At 33.4% G+C, this 15,639-nt stretch overlaps 1 protein-coding gene across 2 annotated transcripts in view; it reads right to left on the reverse strand.

The window, feature by feature from the left end:
• The window catches only part of LOC106456853 (autophagy-related protein 16-1-like), a 44,022-nt gene that overhangs the window by 7,539 nt on the left and 20,844 nt on the right, over positions 1-15,639 (reverse strand). For both annotated transcript variants that reach the window (XM_022382634.1, XM_022382635.1), the window contains 6 exons: positions 13,707-13,797; positions 12,386-12,546; positions 11,841-11,912; positions 5,818-5,878; positions 4,269-4,374; positions 2,157-2,227 (listed from right to left, as the gene is read on the reverse strand). In XM_022382634.1, the coding sequence (XP_022238342.1) occupies positions 2,157-2,227; positions 4,269-4,374; positions 5,818-5,878; positions 11,841-11,912; positions 12,386-12,546; positions 13,707-13,797 (562 nt within the window). The remainder of the gene's footprint in view (positions 1-2,156; positions 2,228-4,268; positions 4,375-5,817; positions 5,879-11,840; positions 11,913-12,385; positions 12,547-13,706; positions 13,798-15,639) is intronic.

Raw genomic sequence — 15,639 nt, forward strand, 5'->3', positions numbered from 1 at the left:
AACATAAAAAATCTTTACTAGCTATAAATATATGCTTAGCATAATCTTCAACTAAAACAAGAACAAGTTATATAAACATTTATTGAAAAATGCACATAATTTTAAGAATATTAATAACAATCATCATCATCTGATGTACTTTGATATTCAACAGGTCCTAAAGATTACAAATAATGTAGAAGAGTAATAACAATAAATTTGATTTTTTAAAGTAAAGATTAGAAAAGTAATAAACTTAATTATCAGTAACATGTTTTACATTTATGTGCATATATCTTTTCAATGAAAACAAATAGATCTCATTAAACTTAAAATGACTTGAAATACTTTTCATGCAATAAGTAGATACCGTACTTTAGTTCATCAGTGTAATTTAGTATATTTTATTCAGTCTTTTACTAAATAATTATTCATTAGCAACCCTAGTTTCTTAAAGGAATATAATATTGATTTTAAGTTGTTTTAACATAAGATACTGTTTTTTTTTATTAAAATACTCTTATCAATTAGTTGTTAGAAAGAATACTTAGTAGACCTAGATATTTTTCATTTTGCAATCTTGAAAACTATAATCATACAAGTACAGTGAAACCTCACTAATTTCAATGCATTTGCAATGAAGTATTTTTTCTGGATTATTAAAGCATCCAGATATTTGGATCAGTCACTTTGAATACAAATGACCCTAGTAACAGTATGGATTACTGACTGATAAATGTAAAAGAGAAAACAAGTAAGGGTGAGCATGCAACTAGTAAACAAAAAGCAACTATAATAAACTTAGTGCTTTATTATTGTATATATTGTCAATAATTAGTTAAACAAACTGCATAATCAGTGGCATGTCATTATCTTCGCATAAACCATCATTTTGTTCAAACCAATGATTTACTTATAGCTTTGCATCTTTCATAAAAATCCCATTTTAATAATGCCATTTCTATGACTCTTCATGTTTGAGTACTTTGAGCTGATAGGACTTTAGCAAATATCACTCTGATGGCATCTAGATATCTGTTATAGTTTATACATACATTCCTACTGTGAAGGTTGTTCTCAGTACAAACTGTCATTCACAGAAAATGATGGTCATTCTCATTCGAAGAAACCTGTTATAAAACAAGTTCCCACTGTGAGTTGCAAGTGTTTTGTAGTAACGAATTACCACTTAATTTCCTATTGTGATTGACTCCTACTTGACTTTTATGAAGTCAAGTACAAATTACTAAATCATGCTGCCATAAGAATGCAAGTTTGCTATAAGAAATAGCTGTTTAGATTCAGAAAACAAATATATAGATTACTGGTTAAATTTTCTGTTATGAAGATTAGTCTACCTGAAAAATCACCTGGATGTCCAGAATAATAAGGATTCATTGTATATCACACTTATCACTTATTGAAGGCAGACTACAATGTCCACTTTCTCATTAGGATTTGTCATTCTGATGTCCTTGTTCAGTACTTAATGTTAAGAAGGAATGAGAAAGTGCAACATAAGAACAGTAACTTATTTCCACTTTGTGGAAGCATCCAGTTTCTCTTTGTCTCATAAACATTGCCCACTTCTGATAGGAATCTTCATGCTAACTGAGAAAGTATTAGAAATGTCTTTTTTTTTTCAGCTGCTACCATAATAGTGGATTAGATTGTTAAGTACAGATAAACAGAAATTAGTTTCACTGGCAACAGCAACTTCTTTGCCATGACCTGTTTAACCAAAATCATTAACGCATGGGTTATCAATGAATCACCCTTCATGCCACGATTGCAATCATCAAGTAAGTCTGTATCAGAGATAAATGTTCTGCACTGCAAACAATATTTGCCTTTGCATGTCTTGTTTACTGGCTATTGATTTAAATACACATACTACCAACTCCTTGGCCAAGTATTTGGTTATTCAGCCAAAGGAATTTTCCGGATATGCAGTATCCAACCACAACACTACTTATTATATCTCTAATATCAACTATTCAGCAGGTGAAAGTTTCATGTTACATCTGTAAATATTTCATCCACATTTTCTTTGTTTCTTAAAACAAATATATAGAGATAGAACATGTACAGAAAGAATACTATTACACAAAACTACAAGTTTTTTGTTGGTGCACGCTCTTTTATAATGTTTTATATTAAACATTTAAGTTACTTACTTCAGTTTCAAAATCAACAGACATCACAGCTGCATTACTTCCAGTTAAAGTACCTTTTAAAACTGCTTCCTCTGCAGAAGAAATTGCCAATGTATGATATCTAAATATACATATATATAGATACATACACAGAGTCACAAATCAAATTCAAAGTCCACATGTTTGTTTATTGTATCTTACAAAGTGTTTTTTCAATATAATTTTCTACAACACGTGACAACATGTTAACTATGCAAACTGTGGCCTGAGAAGTTAACTGAAAGTTTGAAATCACAACTAAACAAGAAACTACTTCAAAAAAAAAATTGTTCCTGTGGCTTTAATTTCTGAGCACCATTTAGACATAGAGTTAATTTCGTAGATGACACTTTACTCAAAAAATAAAATAAATAAAATCATCCAGGTAACATAATTATTTGATAGTTAACACTTCCAAATGAAATAAATGTTGTGTAAGAATACCTTACATTTTTATTGAGCTGTAATTGATCCATCATACATAGTACATAATATACCATACTGAAAATATTTATTTTTGATAAAACACATACCCTTAAACAAGAATAAAAGTTAAGAAGGCACACACTATATATACAGGGTGGGCCAAAAGTAGGGTTACAGTTACTCTATTATTTGTTTCTCCTTCACAATCACGTTTTAAATATACATGTAAATTAAATGTAGATTAAATGTTTAATGTAAAATGTCTAATATATAAATATAATGTATGTAAATAGATGTCTAAATTTCTAATAAAGGAAAAATGTTTAAGTGTTAACTGTAACCCTACTTTTGGCCCACCCTGTATATAAATAAACTTGTAATACTTGCAGTCATATTTCAGATTTACTCTTAAATCAATATGTAATAACAGATTTGAAAACTAATGGACTGCATCTGTTTGTTGGTAGAAAAGAAGATGTTTGATTCTTATACATGAAGAAGACCTCAGAGTTTAGAAACCAAAATGTCTTCTTTTCTTTCAACAGGCAGTTGCAGTCCATTAAGGTTCTCAAGCCTACTACGTATACTCTACCTTAAGTTCCACTGAAACAATATGTAAATAAGGTTCTCATATGATTTCAAGAGTAAACATACTAATATAAGAAAATATTCCTAAGATGACTTAAGGTCATGTTTAAATCTTTATAATAACCAATGATTTACGCAATCTTGGTAAAAACATTTATATCTTTAGACAACAATAAAGTTACAATACATGCATTATGCATGTAGACGTATAATACTTACTTGCAGTTGGATTTCAAGTTCTCTCTTAAATCAATTTGTAAATAAGTTTGTCATGCTATTTGTATGCCATTCATACTTGATTTTTAAAACTCCTAGGTAAATTAGTTATATAAAAAATATAAACGGACTGTTCTCTACATTAAATACTTTTTCTTTAATTACAAGCCTTTGACCCTCTTATCAGAGCCTTCATCCAGTGACAATGTACCGAATAATACAAATCACTTCTCTGTGGAACACTCTGTTTATAAAAGACAGGTGTCTAAGCAACCTTACAATTAAAGAAAAAGCATTTAATGTAAAGAAAAATCAGTACACATACTTGTTATTACAGTCAACTCTAAGAAAAAATATATTATATTAAAATATATTAACAAAAATATATTACTAAGGTGATTTAAACAGTAGTATTGAAACCTCAAAAGAGACCGAAAATTTTCTTTTAAAATGAAATATTTCCTTATTACAAATAACTTTTATGATTATTGAGCACAAAACTGCTGTCAATGAAGGCAAAAGGAATTAATAGCCAAACATAAAAACACTTTACATATCACCACAAAGGCTCTAGTTATAACATCCAAAAAGATGCCCTTGGTTAACGTAATATGCCTATGAAGTATTTTATGATTTTTTTGGACATAACTGAACCATCAGATAGAAGATATTTCAGGATACAAAATGAAGATTTTTAGGTAAATCAATAACCAGCTACAAAAATATGCAAGAACAAGTTTGTAAAATAAGCTTGATATTTTCTTGATTCTTTTATTACAAGACTACAAATTATAACTGTGTGCAAAATTATACTTTTCATTGCCTTTTACAACCATTTATTTTCAAAATAACTACTGTCTTTACTCTGGCCTATGTCCCACAACTTCAACTTTCTGTCTCCACCTCCTGTTACAACAGTCTTGCCCGAGGGACTCCATTTCACTGCATTCACTTCACCATCATGAGCATCCTATAAAGTACACCAATTAAAATTCTCAAGAGTATGAAGGCAAATCATGTACTTCAACTAAGAAAACATAACAAATGTTTTCACCTGAGGCTATATGCTAGGTAGAAGAGCTTCTCCTATCAACGACAAAGGGTGATGTGTAGTTTTTTTATCGAGAAATATCATTTAAAAATTAAAAAAGCAGGAGCTTTTGAAACATCCTCATAAAAAAAACAAAAGTCTGTTGTGTGTTATAGCCTTATATTATTAAAAGACAATGAACATACGAATTAAACTTCTGCACTTCCAAATACGATTTTACTTTTTTTTTGGGTGGGGTAAGCCATTTTAACACTCAAACTACTGACTTGATTCTATAATTTTCACTACAAGTGAATCACATATTTTGTAACATATTGAGAAATGTTGTGTTTCTGCCTGTTATAAGTCAATGTAATGAACTGATGAAAACAGTGAAAACACTCATTTTCAATATAAAATACAAAGTGGATTCCAGCAAAATTGGTAGCATTAATTGCAGTATTAAGGAAAATTTTCCTTAATTTTGTTTGTGTCTCATAGTCAACAAAGTCATGAAGCCACAAACAATTTGGCACATAAACAGTTTTGGAATAAGAACATAATATGCTGATAAGGTCCACAAAATCTGACAATAATCTTAGGTTAATGAAACCCTTTATGTTAACCGCTCTCTCCCGTGTCAAGCAAAGTTTCAGATATAACACTGAATACATGTGATCTTTGAGTAAACGTTGTAATTTCATTATTTACTTGCATTTTCTAGGGCTGACCTATAACTGCTATGAGTCAAAATGTAAACATTAGAACCAAGTGTAAATATAATATTTTACTATTAAGTGAATATCTGTAGATTAAGATTATATAAGTAAATGTAAAAATGTATTTATTTGTATCTAATACTGTGTCATCTGAACTTCAAATTCTGTACCTACAACATTTAATATATGAACTTCACATCATCAACATTAATATTGAGGGTACTCAAGTGATAATTCAATGTAATCTTATCACAACTGGTTTTAGCTTTTTGGGGCTTAACATTAAGTACATGTATTTCTAGTCAGTTTGTTTATATATGACTTTCTTTAATGTATATTTTAATCCTACTTTACTTTAGATCCAATCAAAAGTTAGTTCACTTTTGTTGTGAAAACAAATTAACTGCAGATGTTTTTCCAATATTCCTCTTTAATTTATCTGTTTTTTACACATTTTTTATTTTGAGCCACTAAGGACAAATTAAGAGGAAGTTAAAAAAAAACATCATCATCTGCAGTTAACTTGTTTTTAGAGCAATTTTAAGGCCTACTGGTTTCCAACAGTTTACTGGCTTTCAGCAATTAAATCATAACTTTTACAACTGTTTACTCTTCATCAGTTTATGAAATTTTCTTTAATTTTTCTAGGATATTTTACACTTACAAACTTAAACAGCATCTTGTTAGGAACTGATGCAGCAATACAAACTGGTGCAGACTTCAAACTGAAACATACAACAAAATAAACAAACTAAGTCTTGTGTCCCCAGTGCTCTGTGTAAATGTATTTGCTTTCTTTCTCTCTTTATTCTAATCATACATTTAGAAAAGTACTGCAGGTGCTCCTAAACTTCAGAACAATTAATCAAATTTTCAGGAAAATAAAGAGGACTGACTCGCATAAAATTAGCTTTCAAACAAAAATACATGAGTTTTAATATAATATTTTAATTTTTATATAATTAACAAAGATAAATTAAAACCCATTTTAAAAGTAAGTGTTACAAAGTTCAGCAGTCTACTTTAGCTTTGTAATTTAGTTAACAGCTACTAATGATTAACAAAATCATAATAATTAATAAATTACTGTCTAAATACTGCCCTTTGTAAAAAAAAACAAACAAACTCAACAGTTATGTTTCATAAAGTTCATAGATACTTTACAATTCAGACACATTACTGCATTACAGGTAATGTTACAAAAAAACCGGCGATCATAAATAGCTCTTTAAACAGCATTATTTTTATCTTGCATACCTAATTTTAACTGAAAAAAATCTGTTAACTAATAAATTGGTTATTCTTTAATATAACAATAAATGTTTGAGTTTAAGAGAATGACAATTTTTATGATGAAAGTTAACCTTTTCCTATACTGAAAATGTATTCCCGATAATATTTACCTCTTCTCATACCTTAGCTTTATCCCGATGAAAGTTTCTCTTCTCTGCCCATCTAAGCACTAGTATGAATCTTACCTCATATGCTCCAGCCTTTATAACCCAATATTTCGCCCATAGTGATTTATATCTTGTGATCCTCTCCGCTTATGTCAATGTGCCCCCTATACCAGATCTATATACAAGCTTCCTGTTATTACCTCCTATTCACATTTGGAGACAGTCCAAAATAACAGACCCCAAACCAGCCATTTCATGGGGAGGAAGGGTGGAAGAGGAGGTAAGTATTATTTGAAATACATTTTCAGTATAGGAAAATGTTAACTTCCAAAACACACTTTCCTCCTCTCACACATTAGCAAGAATCCTACACTGACAAGATGGAAGAAGCCAAGGTCCACAGAGAAAGCTTCTGCATAGAAAAGGGGTGTGCAAAAATGAGATATAGCAATAGCATACCAGTGGGGTCTGCACTACTTATGGAACAGGTATGCTCTTCACCAGTACCACATTAAATACAGTTCTCAGGCAGTAAAGGCTGACTGGCCACAGATGCAAAATCTTAACTTTAGAAGAACATGTATTTGTCCAGGCCCCAACCAGGTAGACGAAGTCCCATGTCTCATTTTTTCAATTATAAGACTATGGACCCTAATCGAGATCCAAGGTGTAGTGGCTAGGGCATGAGGACTGTTGTATTGTTTGTTCTTGTTTAGCAATGTGATATCATTAGAAACCAACCTGAAAATTACAGAATATTGTATGTCGAGCCACTGAAATTACGAAGAGAATGCAAGCAACAACAAAGTGGGCAAACTTGAAAAAGCACAAAATGCAAAAAATGGAACTCAGGATTATGGGACCTGTCATGCCTCTCTCAACCTGAAGAAACAGAGATTACCCAGTCTGGGATTACAAACCAAAAATCCTAACTCCCCAACCTGAGAGGCAAGTCAAACCTCCTACCCCCAGAATTACAAGGAGAATGTGGAACAAACAAAGTTCAATCAATGGCAAAGGAAGTAACGTTTCATGTGCAGAATTATGAGGAATCGAGGACCCACTTCCACAATCATCAAAATAAAGAGAATGACCAAAAAGAGAGACCACACATAACCCAACCAGATAGTGAAGAGTAATCTCTGAACTGGAATTATGAGAAGGCACCCCACGTAAACTGGTCCTGCTCCTACCATACATTTAGAAAAAACATCTAGTGTAAGTGGTAGGAAGGCACCCAGCTTTGCCCCCTTCTCCTTGAGTAGAATAATGAATACAAAAAATCACTCAGGAGGAGTAAACCTCTGTCCATCACTCAAGCAACTGGAAACCAGGAGTGGTAAGGACTCCTAAACTCAACTAGGAGAAATGGGGGGTGGGGTGGCGATACTTGCATGCTCCAGAGACAGTGCAATTGGTGCATTCCCTATTTTGAAAAGAAAAATGATGCTGATTTATTCAATCTAGGGGTCAGCATGAATGGGCAAAACTCCCTTAAGCTTTACTCATGATAGTCCATGAGTGGTGGTCCAGTAGTGCATTTGTTTTTGTGTTATAATTGTGTTCTACCTGAGAAGTGCACAAGGTGGTCTTATGGAACACCCCATCTCAACAGAGCTTGTTGCTATCAGGAAAATTATTGATTGGTTGACTGGTAGCTAGTGTGGATTTGGAAATATGCATACTTGACAAGGCAACACTTGCTACAGAGTGGTTTATCAAAGAAAATGATGAGACGGACCCTGAAAAAGAAAACACAAAAGAAATGAAGTTACTCACCTCTTGTACAAATGAGCTGGGGCATGGAGAATGGCCGAAAACCTTCTGATGAGGCAACCACTAAATCATGTAACTAATGAGATATAAACGTATTAGGCATGGTCCACATACCAGCCTGTATAATCCTCTCCAGCAGGCTATGTAACCGAGCTGCCAGGGACATCGAGATATGGCAAATGTGATGAGATGAGACCTGAAAAAGTTTCCATCCCTCCAATGAAAGTCCAGAGTAAGCAATTCACACGAATTGATGAACCCAACCTGTCAAAGTGACAGGGGATAAGTCACATGACACCTTAGGATATCAATGGATAAACAAACAGTTATATCAACCCTGAAACCTTTCAATGCCTACAACAGAACATCAAAGAGCCTGAATTGAGCATAAAAAAAATGATTCGGATTTGAGCATTCATAAAATGGGAAATGGAGGAAAGATTAATAGGAAAGAAAGCCTTACCTTCTGTAGCCACTGAAATTTTGGGAAGAAAGGACCTATTGGGATACAATAGAACATAAGTGGAATAGTAAAGAGTCCTGTGAACACAAATCTCAAATGAAGAACCGTCCCATCTTGGCCAAGAGCATCTACACCCAAAGCTAGAAGGTGAGTGGCAAAAGACCAGAAGGTTGGGAGCTGGGCATTCCAGTGACTGGTGAAAGCAATGAACTGAGGCATCCTGAGATGAGAGCAAATCCAATGAAAATCTTGTGGATAAAGCATCCATTCTGTGGGAAGAACTTTGTTGGGATGAGATAACTTATCAGCCACCAAATTCATAACCATGACAAACAAGTAAAAGATTCTGATGATTGTGGGCTCAAGAGAGAAGCTCAATGTCTGAAAACAGAGAGACCTGGAGTGAGTAACCCCTTGCTTGGAAATGTAGGAGACCATCGTGGAATTGTCCACGTGAAGCATTACCACCTTCCCTCGCAACAATTTCAAAGTCAAAAGGATAGCTTGCCGAACTGCTAGAAGCTCTAAAAGAATGATGTGGAGAGGAGATTCCTGTTCTGTCCAGAGGTCTTTGAATTCCATATCCCTTCACAAGCTCCCCATCCCTGGAGAGAAACAACCGTGAAAAAATGTATCTCAGGACGTGAGGACAGGAAAGGGACATGTACTGTTGTATTGTCCTTGTACAACCACCAGCCAAGATTGAGTGGGGTGGATGCTGATAGTCACCAGACAATCCAGTGCATCCTTGCAAATGTTCCAATGGTCCTGTAATGACCAATGAAGGAAGCATATGTGAGCCAGAACCAAAGAAATGGATGATTCCATGGATGGCCACATCCCCAAAAGAGAATGAACTACATGCTCTGGTGGAGAAGGAAACAAAGGTATTAAAAGAATGGCTCATTCCAAGGCCTGAAAATGTAGAGAAGAAGGTTGGGCCCAACTGAGACATGAATTGAAAAATACCCCTATATGGACGAGGTACTTTGTGGGAGTTAGAATAAACGTCTCTATTTGGATGAGAAACCCAGCTCTCACAGCTTCCAATAAAAGAGCTTGAGTGTGAAGCTCTGCCAAATGGCAGAAGGTGCAAGATATAATGGTGAGTGTGAATGCCTATTGAGTGAAGATGATGTGAAAAGGATTTGACTATCCGGCAAAAGACGTATGGGATGGATGTGAGGCTGAATGGTAGAGCACGAAACTGAAAAACCTGTCTTGTGCACAAAATGGAGATACCAACAAGAAGACTCTGCAATTGAAATATGAAGGTAGGCATCAGCGACATCAACTTTGTCATCCATAAACCAGGTGCAAAGTGCCACTGGAGGGAAAGAAATAACTCCATTATAAACCTAGGAGGCTGGAGAAAATGAACGTGATGAGAAAAGTAGATGACAGGTCCCCAATCTCCTGTCTTCTTTGTTACTATAAACAAGTTGGAATAAAAACCCTCAAGAGAGTAGTCAACACACACTATAGTTTTTTTGAGCAGAAGATCCTGGATATCTTGCATTCAATGATTGGATGTAAGACAATCTTTGGGTAGGGGAAAGACAAGAGATGTGAAATGAAGAACCAACCCTTTGGTAAGAACCTGAAATGACCCACTGATTGAGGTGAAGGTCTCCCATACAGACCCGAACCATCTGAGTTGAGCCCACATAACCAGATCCCATAGGATAGTCACCTTTGCCATTGTTGGCACTCTATACAAACATAGGATATCCGCTGATATGGGTAGAATCTCTCTTGTGTTCTGATAGAAGGTGGAATCAATGTAGGAGGTCTGGAAACCTGATTGGGAGATGCAGTAAACCTTCATGTAGAAGACTGGAAAAGGTGGGAGGCCAGTGCCTAAAGAAAAAATTGGAAATGGGCCACATCCACTCGAGATTTCAAGGAATGAGGAATACCTGCAAAAATGAATATCTGAGAATCTAAATATGAGTCCTTCAATCGATGGAGAGATAAGGCATGCTGATCCAATAAACAGAGAGGACAAGGCATGACAGCAGCCTCTCTCAATTGAGCCACAATCTCTGAGCACAACAATGCACAACTCTAGGTAATCAGCCAAATGACTTGCACCCTACAAAGATGGAAAAGTCATAAGCCACAGAGAAATATCAAGACACCACAAACTTGATGTAATAGTTGCAAAAAACGATGCAGGAGGAGGGATGTCCATCTGAGGCTCGTGATTAGCTATCTGCACAAAGGATGGAGCCAAAAATATAGAGTCCAAATTCTCACCAATCTGCTCCCCACAAGTTCAGCCTCTAAGCCCATAGGAGAAGAAACATCAGACCTCATGTAAGACACCACCTCTCTGGTATCGAGATTGCACATCCTCTACAGGATACATTAATAGGTTGTTAGAAGATTTTAGACTTTGTAGCTTTACCTTAGTTTCTTACTTGGTATATTAATTGCTTGTTAAAAGATTGCAGTAAATCTTGTTATTTTATTGTAGTTTCATACTTTATATATTGAAAAGCTCTGTCAGATGGTTTTAGTAAGTCTTTTAACTGTGCTACAGTTTCTTACTTGAGTTTTGTCTTGAGAAGATTTTAGTAAACCTTGTACTATTATTCCTAGTTTCTATGATGAATTTAAAACTTTGGAAAGTAGTGTACTTTAAGTAAGAAACTAATGTAAGCTTACAAGGCTTACTACAATTTTCTAACAAACTATTAATATATCATGTAAGAAACTAAGGTAAAGGTACAAGACTTAACCAAAATCTTCAGTAAGAAGCTAAGGTAAAACTACAAGTCTTAAATAAATCTTCTAACAATCTATTGATCTATCAAGTAAGAGACTAATGTAAGCTTACAAGGCTTACTAAAATCTTCTGACAACAAAGCTTTTATCAAGTAAGGAACAAATGTAACATTACAAGACTTACAAAATCGTTTTACACTAAAGTATTTTTCTTTACTGTGTAAAAGATTAGGGTAAGGTTAAAATATTTTTGAGCTACTCTAACATTCAGTTATTTAAATTATCAAGATAGATCTTTTATATATTTACAAGACTTACTAATCTCCTTTCACAACAACAGGTTCTTTAGCTGCTTCTTCTAATTCTTTTTGAAGTTGTGCTTGTTTTACCCTATATACAAAAGACTGTACTTATAAAAAAACACAAAACAGAAATTTTCTTTATATTAGCAAGCTCAAAGTTAGCTATTAAAACTCGTCAGCTAACACATTACATTCTGAGAAGTAATACAAAAGTATTTCTACATTTTGTTTTAGATACATAAACACTCAGACAAAAAACGAACAACAATAAAATAAATACAAGTTCCAACAAAACTTTTGGTTATTGTTCAAACTGCACTTCTATATTTTATTACTAAGTAAGACAATTTTTTTCATATTTAAAACTAAAAAAAAAATAGAAACAAATAAATAAATAAACTTTGTAACTACGAAATACAAGAATTTTGCTTTTGCAAATAACTACATTATTCTAGCACATTTGAGTTTTTGTAACAGATTTCACAATCAAAAGATATGCCATTATAGTCACAACTACTGCAAATTTTATTCTTATTAAGTGCAAGATCCAAAGACTTTTACCTTACTACCCTTTCATTTTCAGCATTTAATCTATCTGCATCTTTTGCTTTGTGAGCCATCCACCTTGTTATCAGGTCACTGTGATCCTTTTCCAGTTTTTGATGTTTCTGCTCTAAGCTTGAGAAAGCCAGTTGGAGAGCTTCATATTCATCTTTCAGTATCTAGGTAACATATATTAGAAGTATATAGACACCTCTTTTAAAATTTGCCTGTGTAGCTTCTATCAGAATATAAGTACCACTTACTACAACTGAAGCTGAAATCAAAAGTTTTCTGTTCTAATACTATTTGTTCTGATGTTATGTACTTACTGTACAGTCAAATTTAGATGTTTACTAACAAGAGAATACAATATTTTCTTCCTGTTTTTGCAAGTAGCTTTTAAGCAGGTAATTTGCTACAATTCACCAAGTCTATTTACATAGTAAGCCACAAAGTACATTGTACATTCACAAGTTAGAAATAATCTGGTGTTCAACATTTCACTTGAGTACTTCAACAGTCAGTCGAGAAGCAAGTTATGAGTTTGAGCTATTCTGTTTCACATTTTTATGGTATTATCCCTTTTTTTATTTAAAGAGCAAGTCATGAGCTAGAATCTCTGATTTTTCAGTATTTTGGTAGTTGGTTAGTATTACTAGTCTGATCTAGATCTAAATAACTGAAATAACTTCTGCAAAAACTGACCAAGTAACAGCTTTTAAACCATCATAAGTTTACATAAAATAGCAATAAATGAATCCAAAACTTTGAAAGCTGACAGACATCAACTAAGGATAATTGAATTTTCTAGTTTAATAAAACACTGAGTAAGAATAAGGCTAGTATCATTGGGACTTAATGGCTTATTTGATTACAGCAACTGCCCAGTAAGCATAAGCATATGATCAAATTTGATTTTTCACTTATTCAGACACTTCAAAATAATTCCTGTACTAAATTTGTTTTTTCCCGAAATTATATACTTTGTTTGTTTTTCTAACTAACATTATTAATATATTAAATTTATTTTTCCACTGCTATTTAAAAATAATTGAAAATTTGGCATACTTTTAATCTTCTCATCTAACACTGTTTTATTCTAAGAATATCTACTTCACTTGCAAACTTCTTTTCATATTGCTTGGTTAGCTGACTCCTATTCTAGTGTTATGTGTTCTAACTGTATCTGCTTATTTGGCTAGCTAACTCGTGTTCAAGCACTGTTTGTTGTAAGTGCACATATTTACTCAGTTTGCTGACTCCTGTTCTAGTGCTATGTGTTCTATTTGGCTAGCTAACTCATGTTCAAGTACTGTTTGTTGTAAGTGAACATACTTACTTGGTTTGCTGACTCCTGTTCAATTATCGTTTGTTCCAAGTTTTTGCAAGCCAGTCTTAGAGCCGAAAGAGCTGCTTCTGTGTCTTGTAACCTATATAAAAAAAAATGTATTTTTTTTTAACTTCAATGTTTGTATGCCAAATTAAGACACAAACTTAAACAAAACTGTACATTTCATTTCATACTAATTTTAAATTTCTTAGCTTTGGTTAGAAATTGTCTGTTTACCTGAATGACATCTTATGCACATAACGAGCTAAACAGCCATGTCAGCGATTCCTGTGGTTCAGGCATAGCCAACGCTAATTTTGATTTGTTGACAATAAGAAAAGCAACCAGTCCACAGCACATGATACCTAAAGCAACTACCCTAAACTGAACAGTGTGATAAACAGATACTTTTATAATGCATTTAAGGCTGAAAAGGCAAAGCATGTTTAATAGCACCAGGTTTTCAAACAAAGACCTTCAGATCCTCAGTCCAACAAACTAGCCACCAGGTCATATTTAGGGTTGTTTGAAATAGCTAGCATTATAAAGGTTGCATTTTGTATTGAAAAATATATTAATATTTAGTCTACTTCGATATTTTGTTTTTTTTTCAGTATTTTTTAACTTACACATGATTAATAAGTTACTGATTGTTCTATACAGAGCAGAAAACAGTTTGATACATTAAGATGTGGCAAAACTTCCACCAGTTTTCACTGTTGCTTGTCATTTAACAAAATTTTTTGAAAGTGACAAAGAAAAAATCAGGTTAATTATCATTAGTGACAATTGTTTTTGTTTGCATGCCAATTTACTTGCAATATTAATTCAGTACCATTTTGTAATTTAAACACAATATAATAATATGACGGAAGGAATGATAAAATTATAAACCAAAACAATTTGTAATTTGTGAAAAATTGTTAAATGTTACTACCAACATTCCAAAGAGCTCAGCTTTTTCTTCTTTCTCTCTCTAACTTGAAAAGATATGCCATATAGTGATAAATCAAAGGGCTTCGTATTGAAAAAAGTCACAGAAAAAATCAACTCTTTCTTCACATACAGTAGGAATGAAATACCAACAGTTCAAGAAAGTGAACAACATAACCCCATAGAAAAAAACAAGATTCAAATGTGTCAGGTAAAAGAATAATAAAACATTGACAAAAGTTCAGACTTATTAAAAACTATATCCATGAGTTGTCTACAGTACTGAAAATTATGAGATGATCTATAGTTATCCCATTGCTGCAAACAAAAGCAATGCTCTTATAAAAGGCTGCCGAGATATCCTGAAAGATACGACCAAACAGAGCCATTTAAAATATCATACTGCTGCTAAACAAGTCCAAGAAATGCAACCATGTTAAGAGCAAGTAACGTGTTTAGCAAGTTAAGGATGCCATCTTGTCGGCTGTGCAGACTGCATTGTACCTTGCAAGGAACAGACTGAATTTAGACTTTGAGGGTCTAATTATGTTCCAGAAAAATAAAGAAACATGTCAATCCTAAATTAAAGGCACATTTTTACAGCCACAAATTACTTTCACTATATTTGGTGTGTTATCTTTGACTAAAATATCAGTCCTAAAGTAGAACGTTCATAATAATAAAGAAAAATATTTGCAAGGGTCAGACCTAGAGGTGATCCCATCATCACTCCGTCTATCTGGTCATAAAGATGACCATTAAAAACAAAGTGATTATCCTTGAGGGAAAAATAAAAAGCATTTGAATTTTTGTTAGAGTGCAGGGCATTTTTGGTTGAATATAACTGTTTAACTCTTTCAGCACAGGCTCGGTCCCTGGGACCGATCTCATAACCATTTAGTGCTTGTTATAATTTTCACGCTATAACTTTACATTAGCAAGTAAATGTTAACGACCTTTGGCTGATTATCAGTGAACATTACAATGCTTTCAAATGTAAAATATCTAA

This window comes from Limulus polyphemus, unplaced genomic scaffold (assembly GCF_000517525.1).
Source record: "Limulus polyphemus unplaced genomic scaffold, Limulus_polyphemus-2.1.2 Scaffold264, whole genome shotgun sequence".
Lineage (NCBI taxonomy): Eukaryota > Metazoa > Arthropoda > Merostomata > Xiphosura > Limulidae > Limulus > Limulus polyphemus.